Raw genomic sequence first — 13,867 nt, 5'->3', positions numbered from 1 at the left:
TAGGAATATTTGTTGCTATTTGTATTTTTTAGATTCAGTATATTTTGATAATTAGTTGACATTTGATTCTATTTTTTTTGAAGGATGTAGTTGCTCATGGCACTTCTTTGAATGAGTTGGCGAAAGGTGAAAAGAAACGAGATGGTTTGACCAAGAGTGTTGCGGATGAATTAAATAATGTTGGCACAACCAAAGGGCTTAAGTCTCTCACCAAGGAAAGCAGAAAATTATTGGAGGGCTATCAACATCTTTTTTACTTACTCCAGACAAAGCCATTATACCTGGCCAAACTTATTTTTTGTCTACCTGTCAGTAAAACTACAAAATTTTTGCAGACTGTTATATTGACCCTTTATAACTTTGGTTCAAATGCAAGAGAAGATTACTTGCTTTTGAAACTCTTTAAGAGTGCCTTGGAAGAAGAGGTCAGGTGAGTACGTTTACTATTAAACTGAGGATGATAGTATATCTCCCATATGATAATGATAGAAGTATTTAGTCCCATTTTTGAGTCACCATTATAGAGTTTCATGATAAGTGCATAGTGATTTCTTTCTCATATTATTTATTTGCCAGCAAACATTGGAAATAATTCAGGTTTTCAGATTTGTAATCATCTGTTTGAACGTCATATGTATTTCCACTAAAAGCATTTCAAGAGCAATTGTCTTTTGAGACAGGAGAGGTAGTGAGAGTGAATGGTTGCTGCTGCAAAAGAACAACATGTTAATAACTACCGGTATCAATTGGTACCAACAATGAATTACCCAAGTTCGAGGCAGGTTTTGATTCACTGCATTGGAGGGGCAGTTTGAGTGGCATATAAGATGCACCCTAATTTCAGTAGGGAAAAGCCAAAAAGAAATTTTCAACAGTCCAAGCAAAAGCTCGACATCCTATCAACTTAAATTACAGGTATATATGGCCTGTTTAGTTCCTTTTAGTTTTTACATTTCAGAAAAGCCAAGTAGATGACAGTCTCAGTAAGAAGAGCACTTCTTGTTTTTTAATGTAGTAGTATTAATATTTAATATATTAATGAAGTAGTTGAAGGTAACAGTGAAAGTTTCAGAAGAGAGCAATCTTGTCAAAATGTTATGTTAATGCTATATATTGTATGTATTTCAAATACTGGTTAGATGACATAACTATATCACAAGTGTTTACTGAAACACAGCATCAGTATCATCTCTGGGTATGGAAACAAATGATTTCTAGAGGTTTATTTGGCTTGTGGTATAAAACTGTCACTTTGCAATCACAACTTTTTCGAAAACTAAATTTTAACTTGATATTTAATGGAAAACGGAAATTTTCTCTGAATTGGAAATCATACCATAATTTTCATAGGTAATACAATTTGAAGTAGGTCATCGGTTGCTAACTTATTTTCCTATATAACTTCCTCATTCAATATGTTGTCCATTGATGTGCCTGCCAGTCAAATTTGTACGCAGTAGTATTATAGTAAGAAATAATGAGCTCTACGGCCTCTCAATTAAATAAGAATGGGGAAGGAAACTCCAATGGCCGTAAAAATTAGTTGCCAATCTCTCGTCAGACCAATTGTTGTGTTGGTTTAACGGGAATCACGCCAGGGACCAACCACAACCTCTGTTCCCTGGTGAACCACCACAAACTCTCCTAGAGGTTGTGGTTGGTCCCTGACGTGATTCCCGTCACACCAACACAACAATTGGTCTGACGAGAGATTGGCAACTAATTTTTACGGCCATTGGAGTTTTCTTCCCCATTCTTATTTAGTAGTATTATAAGTAATAGTAACTGCTTAAGTGAAATAACAGCATTGATTACTGAATCGAAATGCATAGAAAACTCAGTGTATAATGAGAATTATAATGGAAGATTTCAAAGCTCACATTCTTGCTTGCAAAGCTTGGATTTTCACACCAATTGATTTATGTATAGTTATTAGGACAACCAATGAGACAATTTCTCCTTTGGTTAAGTTGTGGAGGACTCCTGACTACTTCTAAAAACTGTCCAGTTGAATGCCCACTTATGCACGTAGCATTTCCATAGGTGGAAAAGGGTGAACTAAAGGCAATAATCCAGACCCAATATCATAATGCAATATTACACGCTACTGTTTATCATCTGGAGTTAGTAATATGCCATCCATTAGTATTTACTTTCTGAGTAATTAATATTTATCAAAAGTTCATTTGAGTAAAGATAACAGCTAAACAGCAGCAGATACAGTGAAAATGGCTGGGTCTAGAAGTATGGAAATGTCCACTGTTTCACAAGTCAGTCTAAATACCCATTCAATGTGTATTTAAACTCACACTTCAATGCCAGAAGATTCATTAAACCAACTTTTGATGGTCATTTTAAAGGTCACCAATATTATTCATAGTGGTTTATTTATGTCATAGTAATTTTTAACGTATCAGGTGAGAGTGATTGTAATCATTGGTAACGAGATTTTTGGGAAAGATGGAAGCTTACTTCAATGTTAAAACAGGAGGGAAAAAAGGATACCTAGTAAAACAGTTTGGCTATTTTGGAAGTGCTTTGGACGAAAATTGTCAAAGTATTAGGGACAGAGGGAGAAGAAAGAGGTCCTTAAGGATTTTGCTTGCAAGCTTCTTTGATGGCACTTCCATGGTGGTGTTCTTTGAGGGAGGAAGGATTTCGTTTTTGGGAATAGGAAATAGTCTGCTACTGCCAAGTTGGGACTGTAAGTGGATCGGGTAGTCATTGCGTTTCCATTGCAGAAGTTCTTCGCATGTAGACACTCGACTCTTGGTGGTCCATCAAGATCTTCGGGATGAGTTTAGTGCCGATTTTTCACATGGCCAAATTTTCAGTGATAATGGGGTGTACTGTCATCTTATCAATGCCAATACAATCTGCAATCGTCCAGACACTTAAGGTGTGAATTCAACACTTCACGCACACATCAGGAAAAAGTTGTTACCGATACTTTTGATACATTGGTAGTTTGTGTCAATCCAAAACCTACCTTAACTGGTAGATTACCTATAATAGTACTGAGATTAATTATATGGATAATGTTACAGGCTGGCTGCGTAGATTTTCGCGGCGGTGGCTTGAAGAATTCTGCATGTCCGCTTCAAACTGTTGTCGGCTTCAAACAACAACGCGGTGAAAACCCGGACATGCAGAATTCTTCAATGTTACAGGCTTTAGGTTTTTAAGTTAATCATTTTTTTCATTAAGGATGTTTTTCATAGTTTATTTTTGGGAAGCTTGAGAAGTAATCAGTACAGGTGCCATTCAATATGTTCATACTTAATTAGATTTCAAGTCCCGTTTCAACTAGTTTGTAAAAATCATTTTTACTTTCAAGGTGGAAAATACACAAGGTTTCTGATGCTTCCACGGGAAATCCATTGGTTTTGAAATTGGTGATTAAATATGCTCGTCAGCATAGTGGACAGAACTGCTTGCAAAGCATTATTGGTCCACTTGTGGAAAAGGTAATAAATCTGCTTCATTTATTTTATTTCACTCTATGTTCGCATGAAATTAATTTCAGTGCATGAAGATGTAGAACAACTTTAGTGTTTAAATTGGTTTGTTATTTTTATAAATTCTTCATTTTGTTTGACGTATAATAGTGATAGTCATATATATGGATATTTTTATCTCTATTTATTTGGATTATTTTATCTTATATTTCCCATCCAAAAGCATGTTGTTACTGGAAATCTGATGTCAAGATAGGTGTCTACCTTCAGAAGAATATCAGCTTAAATGGGGATGAATCTCTGAATCAAATGTTTTCATACCATAACGTACTTAATTTGGTCTTTTGCTGACTTAAAAATGTCACAATGCATCAAACATGAGCGATTCAAAATAAACCTTCAAAACACGATGATAGAAAAAGAATGCAATTTCACACATGGCATCGCCCAATTAAATTCATCATGATGTACAAAATATAAAAAAATTACATGGTAATTCAAAGTGAAATTTGAATATAATACAAAAATATTAACTACATCACTAACTATGTTAAAAAAACGACTATTTTATGAAAACTGATTTATGCACTTGCCCTGCAGTAATATATTTTTCTGATAATTCGTTGAAGTACAATATGTTTTTCAATTCCACTTTACACTTTGTTTAAAGTATATGCACTCTCTTGCGTAATTAATGAAAAAAATGCATCACAGTATGGATGACTGCTTTAACAAATAGGTAGTGTATTTTATAAGGGGGTAGAACTTTATTGAGGTTGCTGCAGAAAATATTGGAAGGATCAGCCCAGCTTATTAAAGCCTCTCAAAAGTGTGTCCAACAATGATTGCTCTTGAGGAGGGCCTGAAGAAATCATTTGAATGCCTAGATGGATGAGTATTGGTATGTGCAGAAATTCATCAAGTACTTGATGTTTCATTGACAAAATATGAGCATAACAAAATTTAATGATTTGAATTTGTGTTGGTTACAAGTTTTAGTAAAAATTTTGCTTTTGATCTTGTATCTTTTTTTCGTAAATGGTCTCCTGTTCACAAATTTGGCATGAGTAATTTCTGATGGTCTTGTATGATGGAGGGGACATAGAAGGTGTGGTGGCTAAGGTACTGGCTTCCCACCCAGAGGGCTCAGGTTCGAATCCCGGTGACGACATATTTTTCAGTGGTACCCTGTTCCCTACTTGAGGTGCTTTGTGGGGAGATCTTTGAGGTGGTACACCGTCCGTTGGAGAGGACATTGAGCTGCGGACCCCTTAGTGCCTTAGTAGGCTAATGCCGACGTCAGGTTTCTTTCTACCCTTCATCCTTTCCTCTCCATCCCTAATGGCACAAATGACCTTAGCTGACGGTCGCCTCCCCTCAATACTACTACTACTTGCATGATGGATATTCTTCCAATTGCCAGTCTTTCGTTTAGGGCATAAGACCACCTCCCTTCACGTACTGTACGTGGCTGTTGTGGCTTTCAGGGCATCGTGTCGACTTCCACTTGTATCGGAGCAAGAACTGCAGTTATACTTTTTCACTCAGCAATTTTGCTTGACAGTAGTTCATGAAATAATACTAAGGCTGTGCCTTTAATGTGGACATCCATATGATGTTTATATCTGGATCAGAGACAGGCCCAAAGATCAATGAATATGGCAGAACTTACTTCAATTATCTGAATATTTGAGTAACTGAAACCACTGTTACTTATTTTAATTTTTTTATTGTTTGACTATTTGGATATACCATTATGGCAATGGTGTTTTGGTCCTTGCATTCTATGTTTAATGCTACAGCTATAAATTCCATTTTGCATTTGTTAACTTCTCATCATGCAAAAGTTGTAAATTTCTTTCACTAATCAAAATGGAATCCATTCATTTTCAATGATTTGGAGCGAATTGGAGCCAAATGATATTTTTATGTACACTTTAAGGACAATTTTATCTTATCTTATATCGTTAATATATGTTAGGTTCAGTATTAGAACTGCCATACCTCCTTGCATGTTGAAGCATTTTCCTCTTTTGAGCCTATGTTATAAACTCCTACTTTTTCTCTTTTGAAGCCTCCGTTATGGTAATTCTTTTTCTCATTGATAAACAGTGTTTAAGTTTGTGTATCATTTTACTGATTGATGTCCAATTCAAGAGCTTATTTAGATATTCAAATATAGGTCAATAAGAGACCAGAGTTTGTAAATTTTCAGTCTCAAGATAGAGTTTTCTTTTTATTATTTAGATGCATTATTTATTATTAAATCCTATTCTTCAGTTTGGGTATCTAGCAATTTTTGGAATCAATAATTTTCCCTGGGAATTCCTTTTTTTCTGAAGGAACAGTCAGTGCATACATATGTAGTAAACATTAAAACTTCCCATCCAAATTATAATGCTGGTCATACTGAGGTATATTCTTTGTGTATCTATAAATACAGGCATTTTTTATTCATTATAATTGTACGATAATAATACTGATGAGTTTTTTCCAGGTGATGCAAGAGAAAAAGTTAGTGATGGACACTAATCCTGTGGAAATTTATAAATCTTGGATAAATGAAATCGAAATAGAAACAGGAAAGCCAAGGTAGTGATAATGATTTATTTTAGCTAAATATTACCGTTAATATTATTGTTGTAAGAGTGCATGGTGTTGAAGCTATAATTAGGCATGATTATTAGGGATCAATGATTTAAAAAATATGACCATTGAAAAAATCCTGAATTATCCACTCTCCAGCATGAGTGAAAAATTGTCTTACAAACCAGTTCATTATTGCTTACACTTTGTATTTTCCAAAATAACTTCAGATCTGTGTATTTTTGGCAGAAAGGAAATATGTGATAATTTTGAAGTTACAGTGTTTTCACATTGTAATCCAACTGCTACGGCATTTGGCTTTTGAAAATAATGGTTAAGGGACTGACTAGGGTCATATGGAATATTAGGCCTGGTCACTGGGTGGTGAAGTCAGTGCAAGTAATGCTATGCATGGGATCATAACTAAATGCAGTCTACCCTTTGGCCAAGTGCAACTTATCTACAAGCATGTCATATGTGATTAGCAAACAAGGAATTGCAATATACTGAAACAATGAATTTTTTTTTTTAATTCCTAAAGAACATTGGGGGGGGGGGGGGGGAGAAAAAATGAGTTAAGTGGCAGGTCTGATTGACAACAATATCATCGTATAATTTATTCAAATGGGAATTTAACATTGAGCCTTCTTGCATTAAAGTAAAGAAACAAAAGCACTACCACTTTAAAGTGTAGGCATTTGCTTGTTATGTGAGAATTAGCATGCGTAAATAATTGAAATGAGAAAATGAAGAAATGGTTATTAATATAATGTATTATTTTTTCGTCTTTTTGTATTATTTAGTTTCATCTATAAGGTGTTAGTATAGAGGTTACACTTAGTATGTTGTCCACTGAACTGGAAACCTGAAATATTATTAACCCTAGAATGGTAACGCTATTTTTTTCACCCTATTCTTGTAACGTGGGGTGACAATTTTCAAAAATTCATATCTCACCCCCATTATGGCTATTAGATTCCCTTGGGAGCTCATTTTTTCGATTTTTAGTATAGAAACACGTGACACATTGATTGACGTGAATTATGGTAAACGTCCCGAGTCGCAAACATAAGCCATTTTCGTTGGGCACGAGATTTCAGCCCGCTAATGGGTGATTTTTCATCCCCGTTACCATTCTAGGGTTAAAATGTTTAATTATAATAATATTAATATACTAATGTAATTTGGTAGAGTATGATAAAATTGATGGAAGCGGACCAAGATCAATGCTTGAGCTTCTAGTTGATCACATCTGGTGTAAAGAATAGGGTTCTGATGTGGTGATTCCCTTTCATCCCATTTGCTACTAAGAATATCACCTTTTGAAGCTAGAGAATCAGTACGAAAAATGGTTAAAGGTGAAAAGAAAAATCACTAGTGATTAGTCCAAAAATATATTTACCTACTTATTTGATTTATTAAGACCAGCACAATATGTTGTTGTTTTGGTTGAAATGGGTTTGTTACTTTCATGGGTATGATTTGGAATATTAATTCTTGATAATACTGAAGATTCAGGGAGCCATATTTCTTACTGCTGAATTGATTTTTATTCGGTGAAATGTTGTGCCATTTTCAGTTTTTTAACCTACAGTTAGTTTTTTAATGACAAAATTGTGACCTGAAATACCATACATTCTCAGCCTTAAGCACCACTTCCACTTAAGCACTTATATAATGGCGCCCAATTAGGAATGGGAATGGCACTAAAAGTGCCCCTGCTGTTGGTATTTAGGTAGGAACCATTGGTAGGAGAAATCGGTGTGCTGTCACATTGGATCAATCTGATCCTAGCAATTCAAACGGCGTCTTTTTCTTTTTTTTTTCAGTGGACTTGCTTACAATGTTACTCAACAAGAGGCTCTTTCATATGATGAGGTACAGAAAAGATTAAAAAATGGAATCAAGACATTGGTGGATGCTACATCATTGTTTTTGAACAGAATTGTTGAATCAAAGGACAAATTGCCATACGGTTTGTTGTACATATCAAAGGTTCTGAAGAATTCATTGGCTGTCAAGTTCCCGAAAACTCCAGAAAAAGAACTGTTGAAGGTCATTTCACATTATTATATGTACTAATTTAATATTGGGATCTTTGATATCCTTATTTAAAGTACTGTAGGCAACTGAAAAACAAATCTTTTTTGTAGGTTATTGGAAACTTTATATATTACCAATTCATCAATTCTGCTATTGTAGCACCTGATGCATTTGAAATAGTGACGCTTACAGCAAGTGAAAGTCTCTCCAATGACAGGCGGCGCAATTTAGCTAGCATAGCAAAAATTCTCCAATTTGCAGCATCTAAAAAAGGAGTAAGTAATATAATGATTATTTTAGTTTATTATTTATATTATAGCTATTATTCATGAGCTTTATTTCAATTTTCTCTTTTTAGTTTGGAGAAGAATCAAAGCATCTTACCTGCTTAAATCCTTTCATCATTGAATGCCATGAAAAATTCAAGAAATTTTTTAGTTCATGCTGTGAAATTGAAGAGCCAGAAGTCCATTTTAGTGTGCATGAATTTTCAGAAGCAACTTTAATATCCAGGCCTGTAATATATATTACTTTTCAAGTGAGTTGTTTTGTTTTGGTGCTCATGTGTTATTTCTTACTTAGGTTTAATGTTGATAAAAAAATTGTGCATACTTTCGGATGCGTTTATAATTGATAGATGAAGCTATTAGTGGGTTTATTCCATGGCCTGATACTCTTAGTTAGAGCTGATCCTAGTGGTGTACACAACCTAAAGAGAATTTATGTAGGAAGATAGTGAGAACATTTTTTGCAAGTTTAAAGCTGCACAGAGAGGAATACACCAGTTAAAGTTACTGATTTATTCATGTGAATCCTTTTTCAAAATCCACTGAGGAAGTGAAAGGAGCTGAATTTTTTTTTGTGTTGATTGAACTTTGCTTTCACTGATGTTGTTCTTCTAAGCAGTCAGGAGGGGATGCGAGCAATGGGGGCAGGGGACTAGGAGTTGAGATTCCTAGTGGCCTTTTCCAGTCACACTCATATGTCAATATGTACCTTTTTTGCGATTTCATTCCATGCAAAATGGCAAATAAATTGTAGTTGGGTTTTAAACCTAACGTCAATGGACATTTTTTTATTTCCTTTTGAAACTCGCTGACTTTGTGCATCACATTGACAGGTTAAGAAATACAAATATATTAACATGGTTGTTCTTATAAACAATTGAATCTCATCGTGTACATTCCTACATTCACTCTCTATAAATGTAGTTGTTGGTTTTATGCAAACTTTTTCCCCATGGAACATTTTTAAGTGTGACCTCTAGCTCTAGTTTCATGTTTCCTTGGCGTAAATGATGCAGCCATATATCGCAAAATGAGATTTTTTTACCCTCGCTGTGATCTCCCCATGACAAATAAAAAAACTCCTACAAATATTGCCAAACTTCATTAGTGGCAATTCTGATATTGGGTAGCTGAGCAAAGACCAATTGTGAGCATTGCGTCACTTGTCAAGCTGTTTGTAAAACTTTTTTCCCAAACAATTGTGGACTCCACGTTGTGTAACATGTCAATTTTTTTGCAGAATATATGCCTAATTTTATGATTTATTATCATTTTATTGTTTACCCTAGCTGCAGAAATAATTCACTGTAATAATAAAGTGACATTAAATATTGGTTGCCTTAGAATAGTCTTAAGCATGCTATATTTATAATGTTTCAGGAAATTTGTGATACTCACTCATTATTGATCGAATACCAAGATCAAATTGCTCCTGATCCAATGGACCCCATTCATGACATCTTGGAGGATCTTGGGACAAAACCATGTGTTAGTGAGTTGGTTGGAGGTAAAGTTGAAATTATTTTATCCATTTATGGAGCCAAAAGCTCCTTATAAAATTTACTTCATACTTAACTATGTTCTTAATGCTAGTAGGCATTAATATATTAATGTGGCTAGCTTTAAAAAAAGTATTGCTTTTATTCTCTTGCCACTCATATGTCCTTATTTCAGATGAAAAACATTATTCACTTTAATTTCTAGATTTTTCAACCCTTTAAAAATTCTCTGTTATCTAGTTTTTTAGAATGACATTTATCATTTTCATTTGAAACGAATAGAAGATTGCCCAAGTATAATGAAAGTTTGAAATGTCTCTGTAAATTGAATTATGCTCTCAGTTTTATGTAGAAATTTTTCATTGAACTATGGTACTAACCTTTTCTAACAGTCTTCAAAGTCAAAATAAGTAAGGTAAAGCAGACTTGGTAAGGCTGTTTTTGTTTTGATTACTATGATTTTTTTAAATTGTTATACAAAGTGCTACTCAGATAATTAATGGGGACTTGCTCACCTTTAATATATATTTTATATATATATATATATATATATATATATATATATATATATATATATATATATATATATATATATATATAGTCATATATACAGAAACATATATAAGGAAAAGGGATAGGAACACGTATAAAGGACGAACACAATAGAGGTGGGGAAGGCGGAATATATATATATATATACACACACACACGAGGGTCATCCGGAAAGTAGTACCCGTTCGTGCCGCATGAAGTGCTGACGACGCGAGTAGCCGCTGGACGAGGTCAGATAGCTTCAGTGGCTTGTCTGCCTTCTCTGAGCCAAGTTGCGTGACGCTAGCATTGCCTGTGTTGTTTCTGTGATTGTTTACAATGTTTAAAAAAATTGAGAACGCCGCCAGTTGTGAAGTGAGGGCAGTGATTAAATTCCTCAATGCAAGAAACGTTCGCCCATGTGATATTCATCGCCAATTAAAGGAGGTGTATGGAGACAATGTAATGGACGAGTCGTCTGTTCGGCGGTGGTGTCGCAACTTCAACATGGGGAGGGGGAACACACACGACGATGAGCGTTCGGGGAGACCGTCTGTCATTACAGACCAACTGGTGAGCTCAGTTGACGAATTCGTGAGGAACGATCGGCGCGTCACAATTGATGACATCTGTGAGCATTTTCCCAATGTTTCTCGAACAATTGTTCATGAAATTGTTAAACACCATCTGCATTATGCAAAAATTTGTGCAAGATGGGTCCCTCGCGTATCTCAATGAGCTGGCGGCGAAGGACTATGCAGCAGGAATACAGAAACTTGTCACACGTTATGACAAATGCCTTAATTTGCTTGGAGATTATGTTGAGAAGTAGTTTAAAGTATCCTCTTTCAAATAAAATTTTTTATGTTTGTTAATATTTACTTTTGTGTCTTTATTTCACGAACGGGTACTACTTTCCGGATGACCCTCGTATGTGTATATATATATATATATATATATATATATATATATATATATATATATATATATATATATATATATATATATATATATATATATTACACATTATTTTACTTGAATTAAATATATTATATGTATATTCTTAATGGTAATAATTTGAAAATTATCAATAATTATCTTAAATTTTCTCCCTGAAAGGCTCATCTGAAAAAGCTGCAAATACCACTTTCCAGTTAACATTGATCAACAAATTTGAAGTACCTGAAGATGATGTTACAGATGCTAATAAACTGTTTATTGAGTGAGTAATTAGTTTCTGTATCATTTGCTTACATATTTTAAATTAATTGGCCCATCCATGGAAGACATGAGACTATGAATCTGGCTGCTCTACTGTAACACCACGTAGTTTGCTTGTTTAAAGATGATATTCTCAGTCCTCTCCTTCTTATGTGTAGGTTGCTTGGTTACAGATGATATTCTCAGTCCTCTGCTTCTTGACTTCCTTTTTTGGGCATATACCTTCAACTAATAATTAAATGTGGATGTTTTTACCTGAGGACTCAATTTCCTAGATAGCATGTTTTCATATTGCATATGTGAGGGTAGGTTGAAAACCAATGCACACATGCTTGTAGACCAGAAACAAAATGACCACCAGAAGCTCTCCTGGTGGAATGTGGAAGTAACATTCCCCCTCAACATGCATGCGCAGGCAGGGGAACAATTCTCCATACTTCCGCTTCTCAAAATACTTTGGATGAATGTAACAACCTCAAACCTGCGCAGGCATGTTGAGGGGGAATGTTACTCTCACATGCTACCAGGAGTGCTTCTGAGGGTCATTTTGTTTGTGGTCTACAAGCTTGTGTGCATTGGTTTTCAGCCTACCCTCATAAGCTGCAGTATGTAGGTAATGATCTCAGTCGTCGAGGCACCTACGTGTAATAAGACTAAATTGCTACTCTAGCATGCTATTGTGCATATTAACTTTCTCTTTTCATCTCTTTGGCTGTTAGCCCTGAGGCGGTAATTTGTAAAAAAAAGTATATCCTGCCACATATGATAGAATATTTTTAATGCCTCACACCCAATCTGTTTGAAATGTGAACTAATTTCACTTTTCATTTAGCCCCAGGCAAATACCAATTGCAGAGTTCAAATTTTACTCAAGTGTACATTTTTCAATAATTTTCACACTGGAATAAAAGTAAAGTAGACCAGTTTTCCCATTGAAAGGTAATGGGAAAACTCACCTATTTTACTTATTTGTATGTTGATGACTAGATGATTTCCATAATATCAAGGAATAAGGTATATTTTGCCATAATGAGGTTGGTAATGAATAAAGAGAGGATTGCAGGGACCTGCAATGAGGGTGTAATGGGTGTAATGACAAGGCCTAGCCAACGAAGATGGATGGATTTTTTTATGAGCACTGCAGTGCATTTCCATGTGGGCTGTTGTTAAAAATGTATGCCCCCTTCCCCAAAATTTTTGATTATTTGGTGATTACCTAATCTCGTCTAAATCAGTGGTACCACAATAATAAGACCATAACCTCTCGTTTCTGATACTTTCTTTACAGAACCAAAGAGCTCTTGGTTGTCACTCTACCTTTTCTGTTTGGAAGCAACTTATCAGAAGCCCTATCAACACCATCTGATGGCCAGATAACTGAGCAATTCATAGAGTTCCAAATGTACATTTCATCACAGCAAAATCTGATGCCACGATCTCTGTTTTCAGAAAAATCCAGGTAAACTTGCATAACTTAGTAATTAATGTGTGATACCAGTGTTAGTGGCAGAGGAGGTGTATTGACACTCCCAGTCCCCACCCAGTCCTACAGCTGAGTAGGGAGGATGAGAGGAAACATTCCCTTTGCCTCTTATCAATAATTTGGTTAAAGAGATTATATATATTCAGTGTGGAATTTCCAAAAGGCTACAAGACTACTGGCATAAGTACGTGTTTATACTAAACATTAGCAAATTCCAAGAAACTGCGGGAGATGCCGCAGTAGTAACTTTTAACAGAGTCATCCGCTAATATGTATTTCAATGCAATAATTTCAGAGGAGGGGAATTGACACTCCCGGTCAAGGCAAATGATTTTTACACTCCGAAATCATTGCATTGTAAACATTAATAGTTGAAAGTTCTCTTCTAAATTTATTTCGACTCCTTGTTGCGAAGTAAAGATTGGAAAAGGTGAGAGCTTTTCAAGATGGTTAAAAGTTAAAACAGTGAGCAGAGTTCCCAGGATCATACTTGCCATCTTCAGTAAGATAAGAAAGAGATCTGAAGCTATGAGATCGTAAGCTGTATTTAGTGTAATCGTTGTAAAATTAGGAAAAATGTATAGTAAACTTTGCATTTTTTTTAGATTTTCACGGAGTGTGTTGTCTATAATAGCAATGGTTCCATCATGTGAAACTTTTCTATTTAATATGACATACACAGTTAAAACTCCAGACAAATGAAAAGATCACCAAATCGTCATTACAGAAACCTGTGAAAAAACTGTATCATAGTTAACA

The 13,867-nt window shown here is 35.0% G+C and overlaps 1 protein-coding gene across 1 annotated transcript in view; it reads left to right on the top strand.

Moving 5' to 3' along the window:
• LOC139697892 (ras GTPase-activating-like protein IQGAP2) overlaps positions 1–13,867 on the top strand; it is a 43,724-nt gene that overhangs the window by 25,569 nt on the left and 4,288 nt on the right. Inside the window, exons 21-29 of the mRNA XM_071596786.1 lie at positions 84–430; positions 3,338–3,467; positions 5,956–6,050; positions 7,874–8,099; positions 8,198–8,362; positions 8,446–8,625; positions 9,755–9,881; positions 11,524–11,626; positions 12,914–13,084. Of these exons, the coding sequence (XP_071452887.1) occupies positions 84–430; positions 3,338–3,467; positions 5,956–6,050; positions 7,874–8,099; positions 8,198–8,362; positions 8,446–8,625; positions 9,755–9,881; positions 11,524–11,626; positions 12,914–13,084 (1,544 nt within the window). The remainder of the gene's footprint in view (positions 1–83; positions 431–3,337; positions 3,468–5,955; positions 6,051–7,873; positions 8,100–8,197; positions 8,363–8,445; positions 8,626–9,754; positions 9,882–11,523; positions 11,627–12,913; positions 13,085–13,867) is intronic.

Source organism: Hetaerina americana, unplaced genomic scaffold, assembly GCF_022747635.1.
Source record: "Hetaerina americana unplaced genomic scaffold, ioHetAmer1.1.p SCAF_1, whole genome shotgun sequence".
Classification (NCBI taxonomy): Eukaryota; Metazoa; Arthropoda; class Insecta; order Odonata; family Calopterygidae; genus Hetaerina; species Hetaerina americana.
This window is presented reverse-complemented; position numbering and strand designations above follow the sequence as displayed.